The sequence below is a fragment of the Scomber japonicus genome, chromosome 3 (assembly GCF_027409825.1).
Source record: "Scomber japonicus isolate fScoJap1 chromosome 3, fScoJap1.pri, whole genome shotgun sequence".
NCBI lineage: Eukaryota > Metazoa > Chordata > Actinopteri > Scombriformes > Scombridae > Scomber > Scomber japonicus.
The window spans coordinates 39,163,367-39,180,977 of record NC_070580.1 but is presented as its reverse complement, the minus strand read 5'-3'; the positions used below and the strand labels follow the sequence as shown (position 1 = coordinate 39,180,977).

The following is a 17,611-nucleotide window of genomic DNA, read 5'->3' as shown; positions in this document are numbered from 1 at the left end:
AAATGAGAAATAAAGAAATCAGACTGAAGCCATGATTCAGAATAGTTGCTGATTATTCTTCAAATCTTCCCATAAAAACTATTTCTGCTGAGGTGGGGATATGGGGATTGGGGAGGGGGTAATGGGGGGGTAATGGGAGGTATGGGAGGGTAATGGAGGGGTAATGGGAGGTATGGGAGGGGTAATGGGGGGGTATGGGAGGGTAATGGGGGGAGAAGCTAAAACAATTAAAACATGAAGACCTGTGAGCTTCGTTTGGATGGAAGACTTTCACTCCTCAAATACATTCAAGATCAGATTCAGTGCAAGCTGGATGGGGGGGGGTGAAGGGGGGGTAATGGCGAGGGGCGAGGGGTGAGGGGGTGACGGGGGGTAACAGAGGATGGGGGGGGCGAGGGGGGAACAGTGAGGGGGGACGGCGAGGGGACGGTCTCTCTTCTCTGATTGGACGGATGGAGCAGGATCAGCCCATATAAGGATACTTCCAGTCTCTCAGCGGGACGAAGGTTTGTTTGACGACCTGAGGAGACGTCCACCTCAGGACGTAGTGAGGACCTCCAGGTTTATCATTCGTACCTGGAGAGAGATCAGCTGTTAGGATCTACTGAAGATCTACTGATCTACCTGTGGATCTACCTGTGGATCTACCTGAGGAAGATCTACCTGAGGATCTACTAAAGATCTACCTGAGGATCTACCTGAAGATCTACCTGAGGATCTACTGGATCTCACCTGAAGCTCTGGCGCCGCCGAACGGTTGCTGAGCAACGACGGATCCGGTGGATTTATCGTTGACGTAATAGTTCCCGGCAGCGTTTCTCAGAACTTTGGCGGCTTCGTCGATGACGGTCCTGCAGGAAGAAACAGATTCAGTCTGGAGGTCCGAGAGATCTGCTCTAACGGTGTTACTATGGCAACGAGTTAAATCATCGTAACTAAGGCTGAGTAACGTTTAAATAGTGACGATAACAGAATCAGTCATACTGCAGCTGAGTATTGATTTATTATTGATTTATTACAGTCGATACCTGAAACACCTGAACATAATGAACTCCTGATCATTATTAGGTTGAGGTGTTGACCGGAGCCTGAAACCTGCAGCAGGTTGGTGACCTTTGACCTTTCAGATACTCTGCAGGTTGGTGACCTTTGACCTTTCAGGTATCGATACTCCGCAGTATTCATTAATTTGAACATATTAAACATATTTTCTGCTGCTGTTAAAAATTAATTAAAATGATCCAGTTTTGGTCGAATGAGCTGATAGAAAGTCTGTCTGTGATGTTTGATGTAACGTGAGGAGGAAGAGGAGGAAGGAGGAGAGGAGGAAGGAGAGGATGAAGGGGAGGAAGGAGAGGAGGAGGAGGAAGGAGAGGAAGATGATGATGATGATGAGGAAGAGGAGGAAGGAGAGAATGAAGAGGAGGATGGAGAGGAAGAGGAGGATGAAGGAGAGGAAGAGGAGGAAGAGGATGATGATGATGAGGAGGAGGAAGAGGAGGAAGAAGAGGAGAAAGGAGAGGATGATGATGATGAAGAGGAGCAAGGAGAGGTTGATGAAGAGGAGGAGGATGAAGGAGGAGGAGGAGGAGGATGATGATGAAGAGGAGGAAGGAGAGGTTGATGAGGATGATGATGATGATGATGATGATGATGATGAAGGAGAGGAGGAAGGAGAGAAAGAGGAGGAAGAGGATGAAGGATGATGAAGAGGAGGAAGGAGATGATGAAGAGGAGGAAGGAAAGGAAGAGGAAGAAGGAGAGGATGAAGAGGAGGAGGAGGATGAAGATGAGGAGGATGAAGAGTCTTACTGGTCCTGAGCGAACACGGCGCCCGTCAGCGCGTAGGGAGACGTGGTGTCGATCAGATGAAGAACTTCTTTATAATCGTTCTCTGGATAAACGTAAACCGACAGAACGGGACCGAAGATTTCCTGAAACACAAAGAGACAGAAAATAATGTCAAGTGTTTTAATGTTTGTTCTGTGTTTCATAAATGAGTTAATAATAAGTGTTGGTAAGATGATGAATTAATAAACCAGTTAAACGAGATTTAAAAGCAGCATCAGGTTAAAACAGCAGCAGATAAATTCAGACCTCCGCAGCAAGACATCATGGAGGTTACAGCTCAACATCATTAATATATTAATACTAGATTTACATTTAGTACTTTTGTTGCTTTTATATCATTTAAATCACATTTAAACCATTTTATACCAAAAGACTGAATGCTCCTGAAAATGTCAAATGGTGTAACCACAAAAGAATGATAGATATTAAATATTTGAACACCTACAGTGTATTTAAGTGGACTTATACTAATAATGAAAAGTAATGTAAGATCATGCCAAACTGGTTGATATGCTGTTAGGAAGGAAGGAAGGAAGGAAGGTGTTTTATTGACTATTTACTGTTTTTAAGCAACGTTCAATTATTTGGTACAAAGTTTTTATGGTTACACCACTTTTTCACCATAATCCTCTAACATATTCTCTCTCAGTAAACTCACTGACTCGTATAAACGCGTCGGCTCAGTAAAGCAAACAGCAGCTTTGACTCCTTTATGTTAATAATCCTTCAATTTAACGTCTGAGCGGCTCGTTGAGCTGCTGCGTCTCCACCGGCTAACGCTAACCCGGCTAACGCTAACCCTGCTGCTGCTCTGTATGTCCATGAGATAGATAGAGATATATAAACTGACCTCGTTCATGAACCCTAACCCTGCTAACGCTAACCCTGCTAACGCTAACCCTGCTAACTGACCTCGTTCATGAACCCTAACCCTGCTAACGCTAACCCTGCTAACCCTAACCCTGCTAACTGACCTCGTTCATGAACCCTAACCCTGCTAACGCTAACCCTGCTAACTGACCTCGTTCATGATGGCCTCCCGCGGGTCTTTGGTCTCGATGATGGTCGGCTCTACGTAGTAACCCTTCTTATCGTCACAGTTTCCTCCTGCGATCACTTTCAGGTTCGGGGAAGACTTGGCGTGATCGAGCCACTTCTTTATACGGGCGAAGGACTGCAGGAGCAACAAGGCAGGTCGGCTCTCAGTCATTACATATATAAACTCATTCATGGTATTAAATATTATTAAAGTGTTTAGTAAATGAAGAACTCACCTTGTCGTCGATCACAGCGGAGAAGAAGGTGCTGAAATCTTCAACCGGCTGACGAGAGAAACAATTTAAATATAATTAATTAAATAATAAATAAATATCTCAGAGCTTTAAACTCACAGCTGGAGTCTGAATAAACTGAATATAAACCAACATTTCATTTTATTCTGTGAATCGTTTTCAGGTTAAAGTGTTTTTAGGGCGTTTTGGCAGCTTTTAGTTTTATTTAATTTGTTATTTTTCTGGTTTTCTGGATTTTTATGAATGAAGGAAAATAACTTGAGTGTTTCTAAGTGTCTTTATATTGTCCACGGTGTGTTGGTGTGATGAACAGATGGAGGGAAGGAAGGAAGGGAAGGACAGAAGGAGGGAAGGAAGGAAGGAAGGACAGATGGATGTCTCTCTCTCAGTGTTGGGAAAGTTCACGTTCTACATGAACTAGTTCAGTTCATAGTTCACACATTTTAAAATGAACTAGTTCAGTTCTTTTTTTCAATACGTTGCGAACTATACTCTTTTAAAATTGTTGCCACAGCAATTATTTCATTAGTTTAACACTGAAACTATGTGTCAGATTTCATCCATTAGATTGTTCCCTTCCTTGTCGATTTTCTCATAAAAATCGCTAAGATAATTATATGATACCTCCTTCTGTCCACATGCTGCTGTCGCCTCCATGCTGTTTTTTGTTTTGTTTTGATGACGTCAGTGCGACACTGGCTGCCGTTGCCTTTGGTTGCCAGATCCACTCAGGTTGAGCTCTACTCAACTGTGGCGCTCTCGCACTTGTTAGAATCTGGCACAGACAAAGAAGCACACGCAACGGTTGGGCAACACTTTAGTGCGGTGTGTTTTTTGCCTGAACCTTATTGAACGAAATTAAAAAAGAGTCAACGTGACGTTCACAGACACCAGAATGAACGCGTTCATAGTATCGCTCATCAGGCAGAAATACCGTTTGTTCAAGTTCACCAAAATTATGAACGAGTTCATGAACTTTCGTTCAATGAACGCGTTCATGCACAACACTGCTCTCTCTATGTCCTTTTAATGATTGGACAGATGGAGGAAGGGAGGGAGGGAGGGAAGAAGGAAGGAAGGAAGGACAGATGGAGGGAAGGAAGGAAGGAAGGGAGTGTGTTGGTGTGATGAGTTCGTTGGTCTCACGTCTCCCACGGCGATGTGCTTGTGGATGTCGAGCAGCTTCTGTCGGATGGCGGGCCAGACGCTGTCGGGGACGTACATCCTGGAGCAGGCCGAGCACTTCTGGCCTCCGTACTCGAAGGCGGAGCGGATCGTTCCCGTCACCACGCTGTCCACGTCCGCCGACTTATGAACGAAGTGGAAGTTCTTCCCTCCGCACTCTGAAACCCAGAAGAGACACGAAGAGGTTTCAGATCCAGGTAAAGTTTAATGTCTCCATGTTTATCAGTGTCCATGAGGTTCAGTTTAAATTTAAAGGGTTAAAATGTGAAAATAAACGTATGAATAACTTCACACATTCTTTATTTGTGGACTCAGCATCAAATTTCTGCTTTTAATCCATTTAGAGAGAATATATTAGAGGATTATGGCAAAAATGTCTAAGTGGTGTAACCATAAAAACTTCAGGAAAGGAGATCAGGAAACATTTACATGTTCTTGCTGCATCAGTCTGAATTCAGTCCCTCCCATCCTTCCTTCCTTCCTCCCTCCCTTCCTTCCTTCCTTCTGTCCTACCTGCCTTCCTTCCTTTTTTCCTTCCTTCCTTCCTCCCTCTCCCTCCCTCCTTCTTTCCTACCTCCCTTCCTCCCTCCCTCCCTCCCTCCCTCCTCCCTCCTTCCTTTTATAAAACCAACAAAAGTACTAAATGTAAATCTTGTATTAATATATTAATGATGTTGAGTCGTAACCTCCATGATGTCTTGCTGCGGAGGTCTGAATTTATCTGCTGCTGTTTTAACCTGATGCTGCTTTTAAATCTAGTTTAACTGGTTTATTAATTCATCATCTTACCAACACTTATTATCTCTGAGCTTTAAACATCATCAGTCCGACGTTTATAATAATTAAATATTTAAATCTCACCTCCTGCCAGTCGTGGAAAGGTCTTATATGAGTCCAGGTTCTGGGCCACTTGCTTCCAGATTCTCTTAAACGTCCTAAAAACACGTGAGCGCTCATTAATGTTCAGTTTATATGAGAAACACTCAGCAGATGTCCTGGGTGTGGTTTTGTCTTACGGGACGCTGCCGGTGAAGTTGACTCCGGCGAGGTGCTCGGAGGCGGTGACGGTGTCTCCGAACACGGGACCGTCAGCAGGAAGGAACTGCACGATGTTCGGAGGCAGACCGCACTCCCTCAGCACTTTGTAGACCGCGTAGCTCGCCGACATCGCCGTGTCACTGGGCTTCCACAGAACCACGTTACCCTGAAACACAGCAGCGCTCAGAATTACAGACAGCACTCAAACGCAGCAGCGCTCTGAATTACAGACAGCACTCAAACGCAGCAGCGCTCAGAATTACAGACAGCACTCAAACGCAGCAGCGCTCAGAATTACAGACAGCACTCAAACGCAGCAGCTCCATCGGGTCTCATCAGGCTGAGCAGTGAAACCTGGACCACGGATCACTGACTGGATCACTGAATGACTGGATCACTGACTGACTGGATCACTGACTGACTGGATCACTGACTGGATCACTGAATGACTGGATCACTGACTGACTGGATCACTGACTGACTGGATCACTGACTGACTGGATCACTGACTGGATCACTGAATGACTGGATCACTGACTGACTGGATCACTGGCTGGATCACTGACTGACTGGATCACTGAATGACTGGATCACTCACTGACTGGATCACTGACTGACTGGATCACTGACTGACTGACTGGATCACTGACTGACTGGATCACTGGCTGGATCACTGACTGACTGGATCACTGAATGACTGGATCACTGGCTGGATCACTGACTGACTGGATCACTGAATGACTGGATCACTGACTGACTGGATCACTGACTGACTGGATCACTGGATGACTGACTGACTGGATCACTGGATCACTGGATGACTGACTGACTGGATCACTGACTGACTGACTGGATCACTCACCATCAGAGCCGGAGTTCCTGCCAGGTTTCCGCCAATAGCAGTGAAGTTAAACGGCGCCACCGCTGCTACGAAGCCCTGAAATGAAAGACAGACAGACGTGTTATTACCTCCAGGCCTCGGTACGGCGCAGTGTTAGTAGGCTTTACGCCGATCTGATTGGCTATATCAGATCGGCCGATATTTAGCATTTTATGACTTCCCTCTCCCCAGCCAGCGAACCGATCCAGTGAGAGTTGGAGGTCCCGGTCTGATGAAGCCAACAGGACCACATCATCCGCAAAAAGCAGTGACCCAATCCTGAGGTCACCAAACCGGACCCCCTCTACACCCTGGCTGCGCCTAGAAATCCTGTCCATAAAGATTATGAACAGGATCGGTGACAAAGGGCAGCCCTGGCGGAGTCCAACTCTCACTGGAAACAAGTCCGACTTATTACCGGTAATGCGGACCAAGCTCTGACACCGGTCATACAGGGAACGGACGGCCCGTATCAGGGAGTCCGATGCCCCGTATTCCCGGAGAACCCCCCACAGGACTCCCCGAGGGACACGGTCGAATGCCTTCTCCAAGTCCACAAAACACCTCCAGGTGTTAACGTGTTATTAACGTGTTAACGTGTTATTACCTCCAGGCCTCGGTACAGCATGGTGTTGCTGGTTCCTTCCACGTCGAGCGGCTGCTGCTTCTCCAGCTCGACGGCGTGTTTGGCGTTAAACCGGAAGAAGTCGATGAGTTCTGCAGCGGCGTCGATCTCTGCCTGCACTACGGTCTTACCCTGAACACACACACACACACACACACACACACACACACACACACACACACACACACACACACACACACACACACACACACACACACACACACACACACACACACACACACACACACACACACACACACACGTTATAACAAGGCTCGTCAGGAAGGTAGGGAGGAAGGACAGAAGGAAGGAAAGAAGGAAGGAAGGAAGGAAGGAAGGACAGAAGGAAGGACAGATGGAAGGAAGGAAGGAAGGAAGGACAGATGGAAGGAAAGAAGGAAGGACAGATAGAAGGACAGATGGAAGGAAGGAAGGAAGGACAGATGGAAGGAAAGAAGGAAGGAAAGAAGGAAGGACAGATGGAAGGAAAGAAGGAAGGACAGAAGGAAGGACAGAAGGAAGGAAGGAAGGAAGGACAGATGGAAGGAAAGAAGGAAGGACAGATGGAAGGAAAGAAGGAAGGACAGATGGAAGGAAAGAAGGAAGGAAAGAAAGGAGGACAGAAGGAAGGAAAGAAGGAAGGATAGAAGGAAGGTCGCCACCTGTCCGATCATCGTCTTGGCGAGGATCTCTGCTCTCTTCGGTCCGCTGATGACGTCGGCCGCCTTGAACAGAACCTGAGCTCGGTCCTGGACGGGCTTCAGGTCCCACTCCTTACGCGCCGCCACGGACGCCGCGATCGCCTTATTGATCAGCTCCTGAAACAGGAAACAGGAAACAGGAAACAGATCAATACAGGAAACAGGAAACAGATCAATACAGGAAACAGGAAACAGATCAATACAGGAAACAGATCAATACAGGAAACAGGAAACAGATCAATACAGGAAACAGGAAACAGATCAATACAGGAAACAGGAAACAGATCAATAGAGGAAACAGGAAACGGTTTCTATTGACCGTTGTTTTCTTCTCAGCTGATTATAAAATAAACATCAGTAAAGATTTTAAACTTCAACCTTTCATCATCATCATCATCATCATCATCATCATCACCTGATGTGAGATTTCCTTCATTTTATTCAGTATAAAAGTATAAAAGTATAAAAGTGATGATGTAACCAGTTATAAACCGTCTGAACTGGAGGAAGTTAGTTAATGTTTAACTTCGCTGAGCTCAGTGTTTCTCTCATCAAAGAATATAAAGATAAAAACATCAGATTTATAGTTTATACTTTTAAACTCTACGTGTTGTTTTCAGTGTTTTAAACGTCACAGACACGTTTATACTGATTTATTATATTTTATAACATCAGCAGAGATTCATGATCTTCACACATTAAAACGACTTTAACATGAAATATACGAAATGATTCATACCCCTGGCAAATTTTGACTTAAAGTTACTTTTATTCAACCAGCAAGTTGTTTTTTGACCGGAAGTGACCCAGGCGTCTCCAAGAAGATAAAAAGACGATGTACAAAAGGATCATCATTGTGGTAAAAAAAATATTTCAGTCAGCTTTTATTTACATTTGAACAAAAAGTGGCATGTCCAAAAGGGGTATGAATAATTTCGGGCTTGACTGTACGTGAATGTTTTTAATGTTTATAAATGTTCAGCTTTTAGTTTCTCAGTAACTCTGATTATGAATGACTCTGTGGAAATAAAAGAATAAATAATAAATGATAAAATAATAAATAGTAAAAGAGGCTTGTGTGTGACTCACCTTGTCAGCGTAGCAGAACTTTGCCACCTTGTGTTTGTGGTTGAACGGCTTTAAAGACAAACAGAGTTAACGAAGGTGAGTTTAATATCTTTAACATGAATCAGAGTGAATGAAGGTAAATTATGAATATTATGAGTTTAATATTATTTAATATGTTTGCAGAGCAGCAGCTGATTAAAGCTCGTTGACTCACTGAAAGCTGATATCTGACATCTTTGGTCCAAACGTGTTCGTCTCCAACAACACAAGGAATCTCCTCCGTCTTCCCCTTCACTTCCTCCAGAGCCTACAGGAAACAGGAAGTAACGTAAAGACACAGGAAACACGCAGGAAACAGGAAGTAACGTAAAGACACAGGAAACAGGAAACACGCAGGAAACAGGAAGTAACGTAAAGACACAGGAAACAGGAAACAGGTAACACGCAGGAAACAGGAAGTAACGTAAATACACAGGAAACGGGAAGTAACGTAAAGACACAGGAAACAGGAAACAGGTAACACGCAGGAAACAGGAAGTAACGTAAATACACAGGAAACGGGAAGTAACGTAAAGACACAGGAAACAGGAAACAGGTAACACGCAGGAAACAGGAAGTAACGTAAATACACAGGAAACGGGAAGTAACGTAAAGACACAGGAAACAGGAAACAGGTAACACGCAGGAAACAGGAAGTAACGTAAATACACAGGAAACGCAAGAAGCCAAGGAGTCCAGAAACCAGCTATGGCCGCAGGTGGAGAAGGCGAGGAAAGAAGGGAAGAAAGCTGGCTTCAGAGGAGCGCACGCATATATTGACTGTGTAAGAGTCACAACAAAGGTCATGTAAGTTACAGACTAATTTACCACAGATCCGTGAGACTGTATTTTGAGACTTATCTGATTATGGGAAAACTCGGTGCTCCCGATCCTTTTTTTCTGACGTGACTGACAAAATGCTCATTTGAAATTCAACTTATGTATTTATTTTTCTGTTTATTCTTCATCATTTTTTTTCTCAAACAACAATCAAGTTTTCCTGTTTTTTTTGGGGGGTTTTTGCTTGCCTCCAACATTATTTTATTTATTATATATCCCCCCTTTTTTTCTTTTGTCCTAAGGTACACTACAGCTCTCTTGTGCTAAGATAATGAACTGAAACTTGAGTTTTCTTTTTTGAGTATTTCTCCAAGGCAATGCCTTTTCTCTCTCACTCTCTTTTTTCCTTTTATAGAGTGATGAAGCACTAATGAAGAGAGGTAAACTAAACTATTTCAATTAAGTTTGAAAGTGATTTGAGTTATTGCAGTAGCCAACCTTGTAGTGTCTGCTCTCAACCCAGTGAGGTTCTTGAGCCGGTAACTGTGTATGTGTGTGTGAGTGTCTATGTATGCAACTATGGCAACTTCTGTTTTTTCTGTTAATGTCAGGGGTATTAAGAATGAAGTGAAAAGGAAGAGTTTGTTTTTGTTTCTTCAGAATAAAGGTGCAGATTTTTATTTCATTCAAGAGACCCACTCTTCTGAGACTGATGTTTCATATTGGAGAAGTCAATGGGGAAGAAATGTATGGTTCTCTCATGGTAGCAATCGCTCAGCAGGGGTCGCCATCTTACAGGGGAAATATGGTGGGAAAATTACAAAATATGATACGGATAAAGATGGCAGATGGATCATTATGTTGGCAGATATCGAACAATCGCCTGTTATTCTGATTAATATATATGGTTCAAACAGTAAATTCCTCAATAACATAATTTTTTCAACATTAGAAAATAAGATAAATCATTGGCTGACACTGTTTCCCTCAGCAGAGATTTTATGGGGTGGAGATTTCAACACAGTGTTTGATGATAGTATGGACAGATGGCCTCCAAAAACCAAACAGACGACTGAATTGGAAAATATTTGCCACCGAATGAATTTGACTGATATATGGAGACATAAATACCCACAGAAAAAAGTATTCACATGGAGCAATAATAAGGTGAAAGAAATCTCGTTTAAAATTTTACATCAAATCTACCCTGCAAAGAAAACCCTTGAAAGATTTAAATTAGATATTGAATATGTATGTAATTTTTGTGGACTTGAAGATGAAACCATTTCTCACTTGTTTTATCATTGCACCTACAGTAAAACTTTTTGGAATGATGTTCAACACTTTGTGCAAGAGAAAACAGGAAGAATGATTCATTTCCAGGAAAAACATATTTTTATTTATTATGACGACCAAGACAAAGACTTGTGCTTCTTCTGTCAGTTAGTTTTGAGTTTGGGGAAATTTCACATCCACAAAAACAAATGGGCCAAATCTAAACCGAACATTGTACTCTTTAAACATGAACTGCACCGTTATTCTGCCACAATCAAGGATATCAGTAGTAAGAAAGCTGCCAAAACATACTTTATTATGGAGAAATTTTGTGCCAATGATTTGTAAAAACCTCTGACTGTTTTATGTTTGTGTTTTGTTTTGTTTTGTTGTTCTTTTTTGTTTGTTGTTGTCTGGTGTGTTGTATTTTGTTGTTTGTCTTAATAAAAAAAAAAAACTATGCGCATTAGGACTGCGCCATCTTGAAAAAAAAAAAAAAAAAAAAAAAAAAAAAAAAAAAAAAAAAAAACAAAATACACAGGAAACGGGAAGTAACGTTAAGACACAGGAAACAGGAAGTAACGTAAATACACAGGAAACAGGAAGTAACGTAAATACACAGGAAACAGGAAGTAACGTAAATACACAGGAAACAGGAAGTAACGTAAATACACAGGAAACAGGAAACAGCAAACACGCAGGAAACAGGAAACAGGAAGTAACGTAAAGACACAGGAAACAGGTAAATACGCATTACTTTTTTTTCGGTAGATTTAAAAACATGTTGGAAGATGAAAGGTTATGTTATTATGTGAACTCATTGAAGTTGAAAATGAATCCCTTTTCTTTTATACTGTCTCTCGTATGATGAACTGAGGACTCTGATATTCACTGAGATGTCTGATGATGAAAGAAAGAAAGGACTGACTGTTTAACTTTAACGTCTTTAAGTTTGTTAAATATGAATCTGAAGTCTGGAAAAAGCATCAGGACGGTTTATATGTTGAGTTGAGGGTTACAAATATACAAACATAAATAGCTGTGATCACTCCCACTTGTATTACTGCAAACTCATATTTTAATGCAGTGGGCAACATTGACCGGTCTAATAAACCTAACCTAGATGAAACCGGTACTTATAAAACCTGCCGACATTCCCAAACAGCATAAATGTTCATGTGTCTGTCCGACACTTCCAACATGCTGACCGTCATCAAACCCATTCTGTTTAGTTTAGAGTAAGTAAAATAAAACCGATGGATTAATTCATATTGAGTAAACCTTCCCTGTAACGTTCCTCCTCACTTCAGTCACAACTCAGATCTTTCTGTCAAATCATCCTCAGATTATTACAAACATATTTTTAAGTTTGCTAAAGATTTTGTAAAAAACTGCTGATGTCCAGAAAGTCCACTTATGGATTCTTGTCCTGAATAATTTGGCATTTAGTTGTGCAGTCGTTTCCAACCAGTATTTTTGGACAATTGCTGCTGACTCAAAGTTTAAAAGATAAACTCTGAGCTCTGCTTCAAACAGCATAAATGTTCATGTGTCTGTCCGACACTTCCAACATATGCTGACTGTAAAATCATTTAGGCTTCTGGTGCAAAACGCGTTAATACATCAAACATCAAAAAATCAAAAACCATATAGAAGTGTATGTGTAGTGATATATAAAGTGTGATATATAATATATGAAGTATAAGTATATAAGTATAATGTGTAGTGATATATAAATATATAGGTTTATAGGTATATAAGGGTAAATGTGTAGTAGTAACCGACCTTGAGCAGCTCTCTCCTCTCTGGACTTCCTTCTTTGAATCCGAGGATCGGTTCGTTCTTCACGTCGACGGCGGCACACGGAAACGTTTTAAACCTGAAACAAACATTTTAATGAGTTTATGGTTTTATATTTATTCAGGTTTTTATTTCCTCTCGTCTGCCTTCGTCTGTTTTATTATCAGCTGAATAAATAAAGTTAAACTTTCTGCTGCAGTTTGTTTATTAAACACAAACACAGCAAACTATTTAATTAATCTACAACCCGAACCCCCCCGAACCCCTAACCCTACCATCACTAATCATTCATTAAACCTCGGGACTCACTTTAAAGTCCAAACTCTCTGACGAAGGCTTCTTAAATATTAATATCTGCTTTATAACTGTAAACTGAAGATCTTTGTTTCACCTGTGAGACTCAGATATCTGCCTGTATAATGACCATTAGTATGACTCTTAATGTCACACTCAGACATCTAATCATTCATTCTGTATGTTTGCTGCTGTAATAATGAACATGTCTGATCTTATCTCAGAACAGAAGCAGTCGGACCGGTTCAGATTAGATAACCTGCTTTACATTAACACCCTGTTAGAAGCTTCATCTGCATTTATAAAGAGACCAAAGAGACCCAGAGTCTCTGGGTCTGAGCTCCACAGAGACCCAGAGACCAGGACCTGAGCTCCACAGAGACCCAGAGACCAGGACCTGAGCTCCACAGAGACCCAGAGACCAGGACCTGAGCTCCACAGAGACCCAGAGACCAGGACCTGAGCTCCACAGAGACCCAGAGACCAGGACCTGAGCTCCACAGAGACCCAGAGACCAGGACCTGAGCTCCACAGAGACCCAGCTGATCAGGACCTGAGCTCCACAGAGACCCAGCTGATCAGGACCTGAGCTCCACAGAGTCTCTAACATGCGGACGTCTCTCTTTCTCTCTCTGGGTCTAAATGTAAAGATGAGACCTCTGCAGGAAGTTCTTTAGTGTTAAACAGGAAGTTAAATGAGTTTCATATTTCAGATGATAAACAGGTTTCATTGTGCTGCCTGTGAGACTCAGATATCTGCCTGTGAGACTCAGATATCTGCCTGTATATATAATAAATATGACTCTTAATGTCAAACTCACACATCTAATCTGTAATAATGAACATGTCCTGGCTGTGAGGCTGATATCTGATCTTATCTCAGAACAGAAGCAGTCGGACCGGTTCAGATTAGATAACCTGCTTTACATTAACACCCTGTTAGAAGCTTCATCTGCATTATAAAGAGACCAAAGAGACCCAGCTGAGCTTCAAAGACTCTCTAACATGCAGACGTCTCTCTTTCTCTCTCTGGTCTCGTCAATGATTAACTAACGCTGGCTAAACTTTCTGAACTGAAGGTCAGCGAGCGGCTCGGAGCCAGCGTGAGGAAGAGGAGGAGGAGGAGGAAGAGGGACCAGCTGGGGGGGCGGGGGGGGCCGCTCTGCATTCTCAGCCTGAAATACTTCCCAGTCAAACACACATGTGGACGTTAGAGTTTATACAGCTGGAGAACTCTCAGGGCCTCTTCGAGATCCTCTTACAGGGTTAAACCTGCTGAGCTTCACTCTGAGAACTGGTCCTGATGTTACGAAACACTAGAAACAGCCTAACCCGAACCCAGACTCTATAACACTAAATATCACATGTATGGGATTTATTTCATAGTTTAAACCTTTTTAGTTGCTGGATTAGTTTTTATTTTCATTATGAAGAACTTTGTAGCAGTGTTTTAACTCTGAGTGAGCAAGGAAGCAAGGAAGGAAGGAAGGAAGGAAAAGAAAATGAAGGAAGGAAGGAAGGAAAGGAAGAAAGGAAAAGAATGAAGGAAAGGTGGAAGGAAGGGAGGAAAGGAAGAAAGGAAAAGAAAATGAAGGAAAGGTGGAAGGAAGGAAGGTTGGATGGAAGGAAACAAAGAAGGAAAGAAGTAAGAAAGGAAAGAAGGACAGATGACAGGAGGGTAGGAAGGAAAAGAAGGCAGGAAGGAAAGTGGGCCGGATTGGACGCCTTGGCGGGCCGGTTCTGGCCCACGGGCCGCATGTTTGACCCCCCTGACATAAATGAATGAGGCTCAGTGATAATAAATGTTGGTAAGATGATGAATCCATAAACCAGTTAAACTAGATTTAAAAGCAGCATCAGGTTAAAACAGCAGCAGATAAATTCAGACCTCCGCAGCAAGACATCATGGAGGTTACGCCTCAACATCATTAATATATTAATACTAGATTTACATTTAGTACTTTTGTTGCTTTTATATCATTTAAATGACATTTAAACCATTTTATACCAAAAGTCAGACTGAATGCTCCTGAAAATGTCAAATGGTGTAACCACAAAAGAATGATAGATATTACATATGTGATCACCTACAGTGTATTTAAGTGGACTTATACTAATAATGACTTCATCTTTATTAGTATTTCTACATTTAAAGTTTAAAGACATTTCCTAACTCAGAGTTTAATATCCTCCGAGACGCTGAGGCTCCATCATACGATGTTATTGCGGTTTTAGATATATTGCGATGTATTGTAATTCATTATCTTTTTATAACTGTAAATTATGCTGACCCCTAAATCACCCCCCCCCCCCCCCCCCCAATGACCTCACCAGTAACCTACCTGCATCCCCCTGCTGGACGGAGAAACTACTGATTTTATTATTCTCGTACCAAAAACCAAACTTTTCATTCATAGATTTTATAATAGAACATCGATACTTGGCGTCTGTGTATCGGGACAATATCACCACGCAAAATATCGCGATATTACGCTGTATCGCCCCCCCCTCTCCACCAATCACTGATCAGCTCTGAACAAGTACCGTGATATTTGATTTTTACTTCTCATCGCTGAGTCCTGATTGGCTGCTTTAGTACCAGCTGACTGACTGAGTGACAGAGTTACACTCGCTGTGATCTGAACGGGACTGGACCACCTGCTCCTCTTCCTCCTCTTCCTCATCACGGCTCAGCTTCACTCTGATCAAACTATCGATCACCGGTATCGATCCCGGCAGCCTGTTAGCATGTTAGCATGTTAGCACAGAGGTGAAGGAGTCTCGTGTACATACCCCCTCCATGCGCGCGTCCCCGTAGCGCGCACACGCAGCATGATGCCCGGCAGGATGAACAGAAGAGAGACGCACAGGTGAGCTCGTGATCGATCCGCGATCAGCTGATCAATGACCAGATACAGCTGACTGATTATTGACCCCACGAGCTCACAGTAACCTGCATGGACTGCTGCACCATGGGAGGGGGGGGGGGGTAATATAAGTATTTATTATATATTCCTCTCAGTGTTACTGTATGAATGTTAACTTTAATATCATAGGATCATAAAGTAAACTTCATCTCAGGTTGAGTTAAAATAATAAATGTGTTTCTTTATTTAATTAAACTATAAACTATAAAAACAACCCCCCCCCCTAATGTCAGGAATGGTACCTTCCACAGGCGGGTCGGCGTCTGGCCAATCAGCGAGCAGGCATGTTTCCTCAGCCAATCACAGGGCGCGTGTGAAAGTTAACAGAAAGCTGGATTTATTGAGCAGCTTCCGGAAGTTACAGTCACTTCCTCCCGGCCTTCAAATTAAAGGTATAGAACCCTGATTATCAGCTTATTATACATGTTTAGCTTCCATAATGATATTATATTACTGTATATAGTGTTTTTATTTCCCTGTTTAATTATTTTTAATATTCTGTATTTTATTTTGAACCATTATAAACGGTTGCTGGGTTACGGTTCTGTTTACGTTTAATCTGACAAATAAAATCTATCTCATGTTCTTATGATGAAGACATGATTGATCCCTCTGACTTTATTGATTGATTGATTTTCTCTTTATTATTGATTGTTGAATTATTAGAATTTAAACACATTTTTATTTATTTTATTGACACATAAATGAAGCACTTTTCAAAATAAAAGTCACAATTCATATTAACTCCAAAACTCTCCACAAAAATCATTTCATTTAAAATCATTTAAAAAAATCCTCTTTCATAATCAGACACATCTTCAGTAGTTCATGTATTCATTAACTCAGAGACCAAAGGTTCCCAAGCTGGGGGCCGTGACCCCTGAGAGGCTCGCTGGGTTGATGCGCGGGGTCAGCAGATGAAAAGATAACAGACCCCTTAGACTAACATAAATGTCTTTCCTCTGAGTTTTGCTTTATTAACTACATGTTGAGCCTTTTAAAAGTTTTATTAAACATGTTGACTTCAGAGTGAGTTACAGCTAAATAACAGTAAACACTCCTGAACTCCTCCATCAGGGAGCCTGCTACAGGGCCCATCTCTGTTTCAGGGCCCCTGGATGGTGCAGACTGCTCCTCTCCATCACAGACTATATGTGATGCAGCAGAGTAGTTAACTCATCAGTAGTTAACTCATCAGTCTCAACTCAACTTTATTTATATAGCACTTTAAAACAACCACAGCTGAAACAACGTACTGTACATAAATACATAAAAACAACACAGGAAACAGTAGTTATCAGTTATCAGTAGTTAACTATAACCATATATGCCCATAAATGGTCATACTCAATGCATCTACAGTAATGGAGTTATCCTATTGGTTCTTTATTCTACAAACACAGAAATACAGTTACCCATCTGTAGATTGTAGACAGTCACATCCTCCAACCCTGGTTACCATGGTAACGCTGCACCACTGTTATCTAAGTCACTCCTGTAAGAAAGTTTCCTTCACTGTGATCTCACAGCTCAGGCTTCACCCTAAATATGGAGAAACCCCCCCCTCCCCCCACTATTCACTAACTGAATCAATACTTCAATATTTCATCTTAAACACGGAGCTCAGACCAGTCAGGAAAGTAACTGGCTGAACTCAGTAAGAAGGAAAACCTCCATCACAGGAACGCTCCGTGTGTGACCCGTCAGATTAGAAATGAATAAAAAATAAATCACAAACATCATAAAGTAGTTTAATACAGAGACTGTTGGATCAGCTGTAGAGACGCAGAACGACCACAAGGTGGAGGCATGAACTACTGAGTGACAATCATCTCTCTTTATTTCACTTCATTTAA

The 17,611-nt window shown here is 42.1% G+C and overlaps 1 protein-coding gene across 1 annotated transcript; it reads right to left on the bottom strand.

The window, feature by feature from the left end:
• Positions 1-396: 396 nt before the first annotated feature.
• On the bottom strand, positions 397-15,775 carry aldh4a1 (aldehyde dehydrogenase 4 family, member A1). The gene is made up of 15 exons (XM_053315954.1): positions 15,622-15,775; positions 12,520-12,613; positions 8,855-8,947; positions 8,662-8,709; positions 7,534-7,689; positions 6,854-7,003; positions 6,229-6,303; positions 5,345-5,532; positions 5,190-5,263; positions 4,290-4,486; positions 3,126-3,173; positions 2,873-3,025; positions 1,813-1,934; positions 733-851; positions 397-576 (listed from the first exon to the last, which is right to left on the bottom strand). The coding sequence occupies exons 1-15, from the start codon at positions 15,660-15,662 to the stop codon at positions 464-466; spliced, it is 1,671 nt and encodes a 556-aa protein (XP_053171929.1). The 5' UTR covers positions 15,663-15,775; the 3' UTR covers positions 397-463.
• Between the last annotated feature and the right edge of the window lie 1,836 nt (positions 15,776-17,611).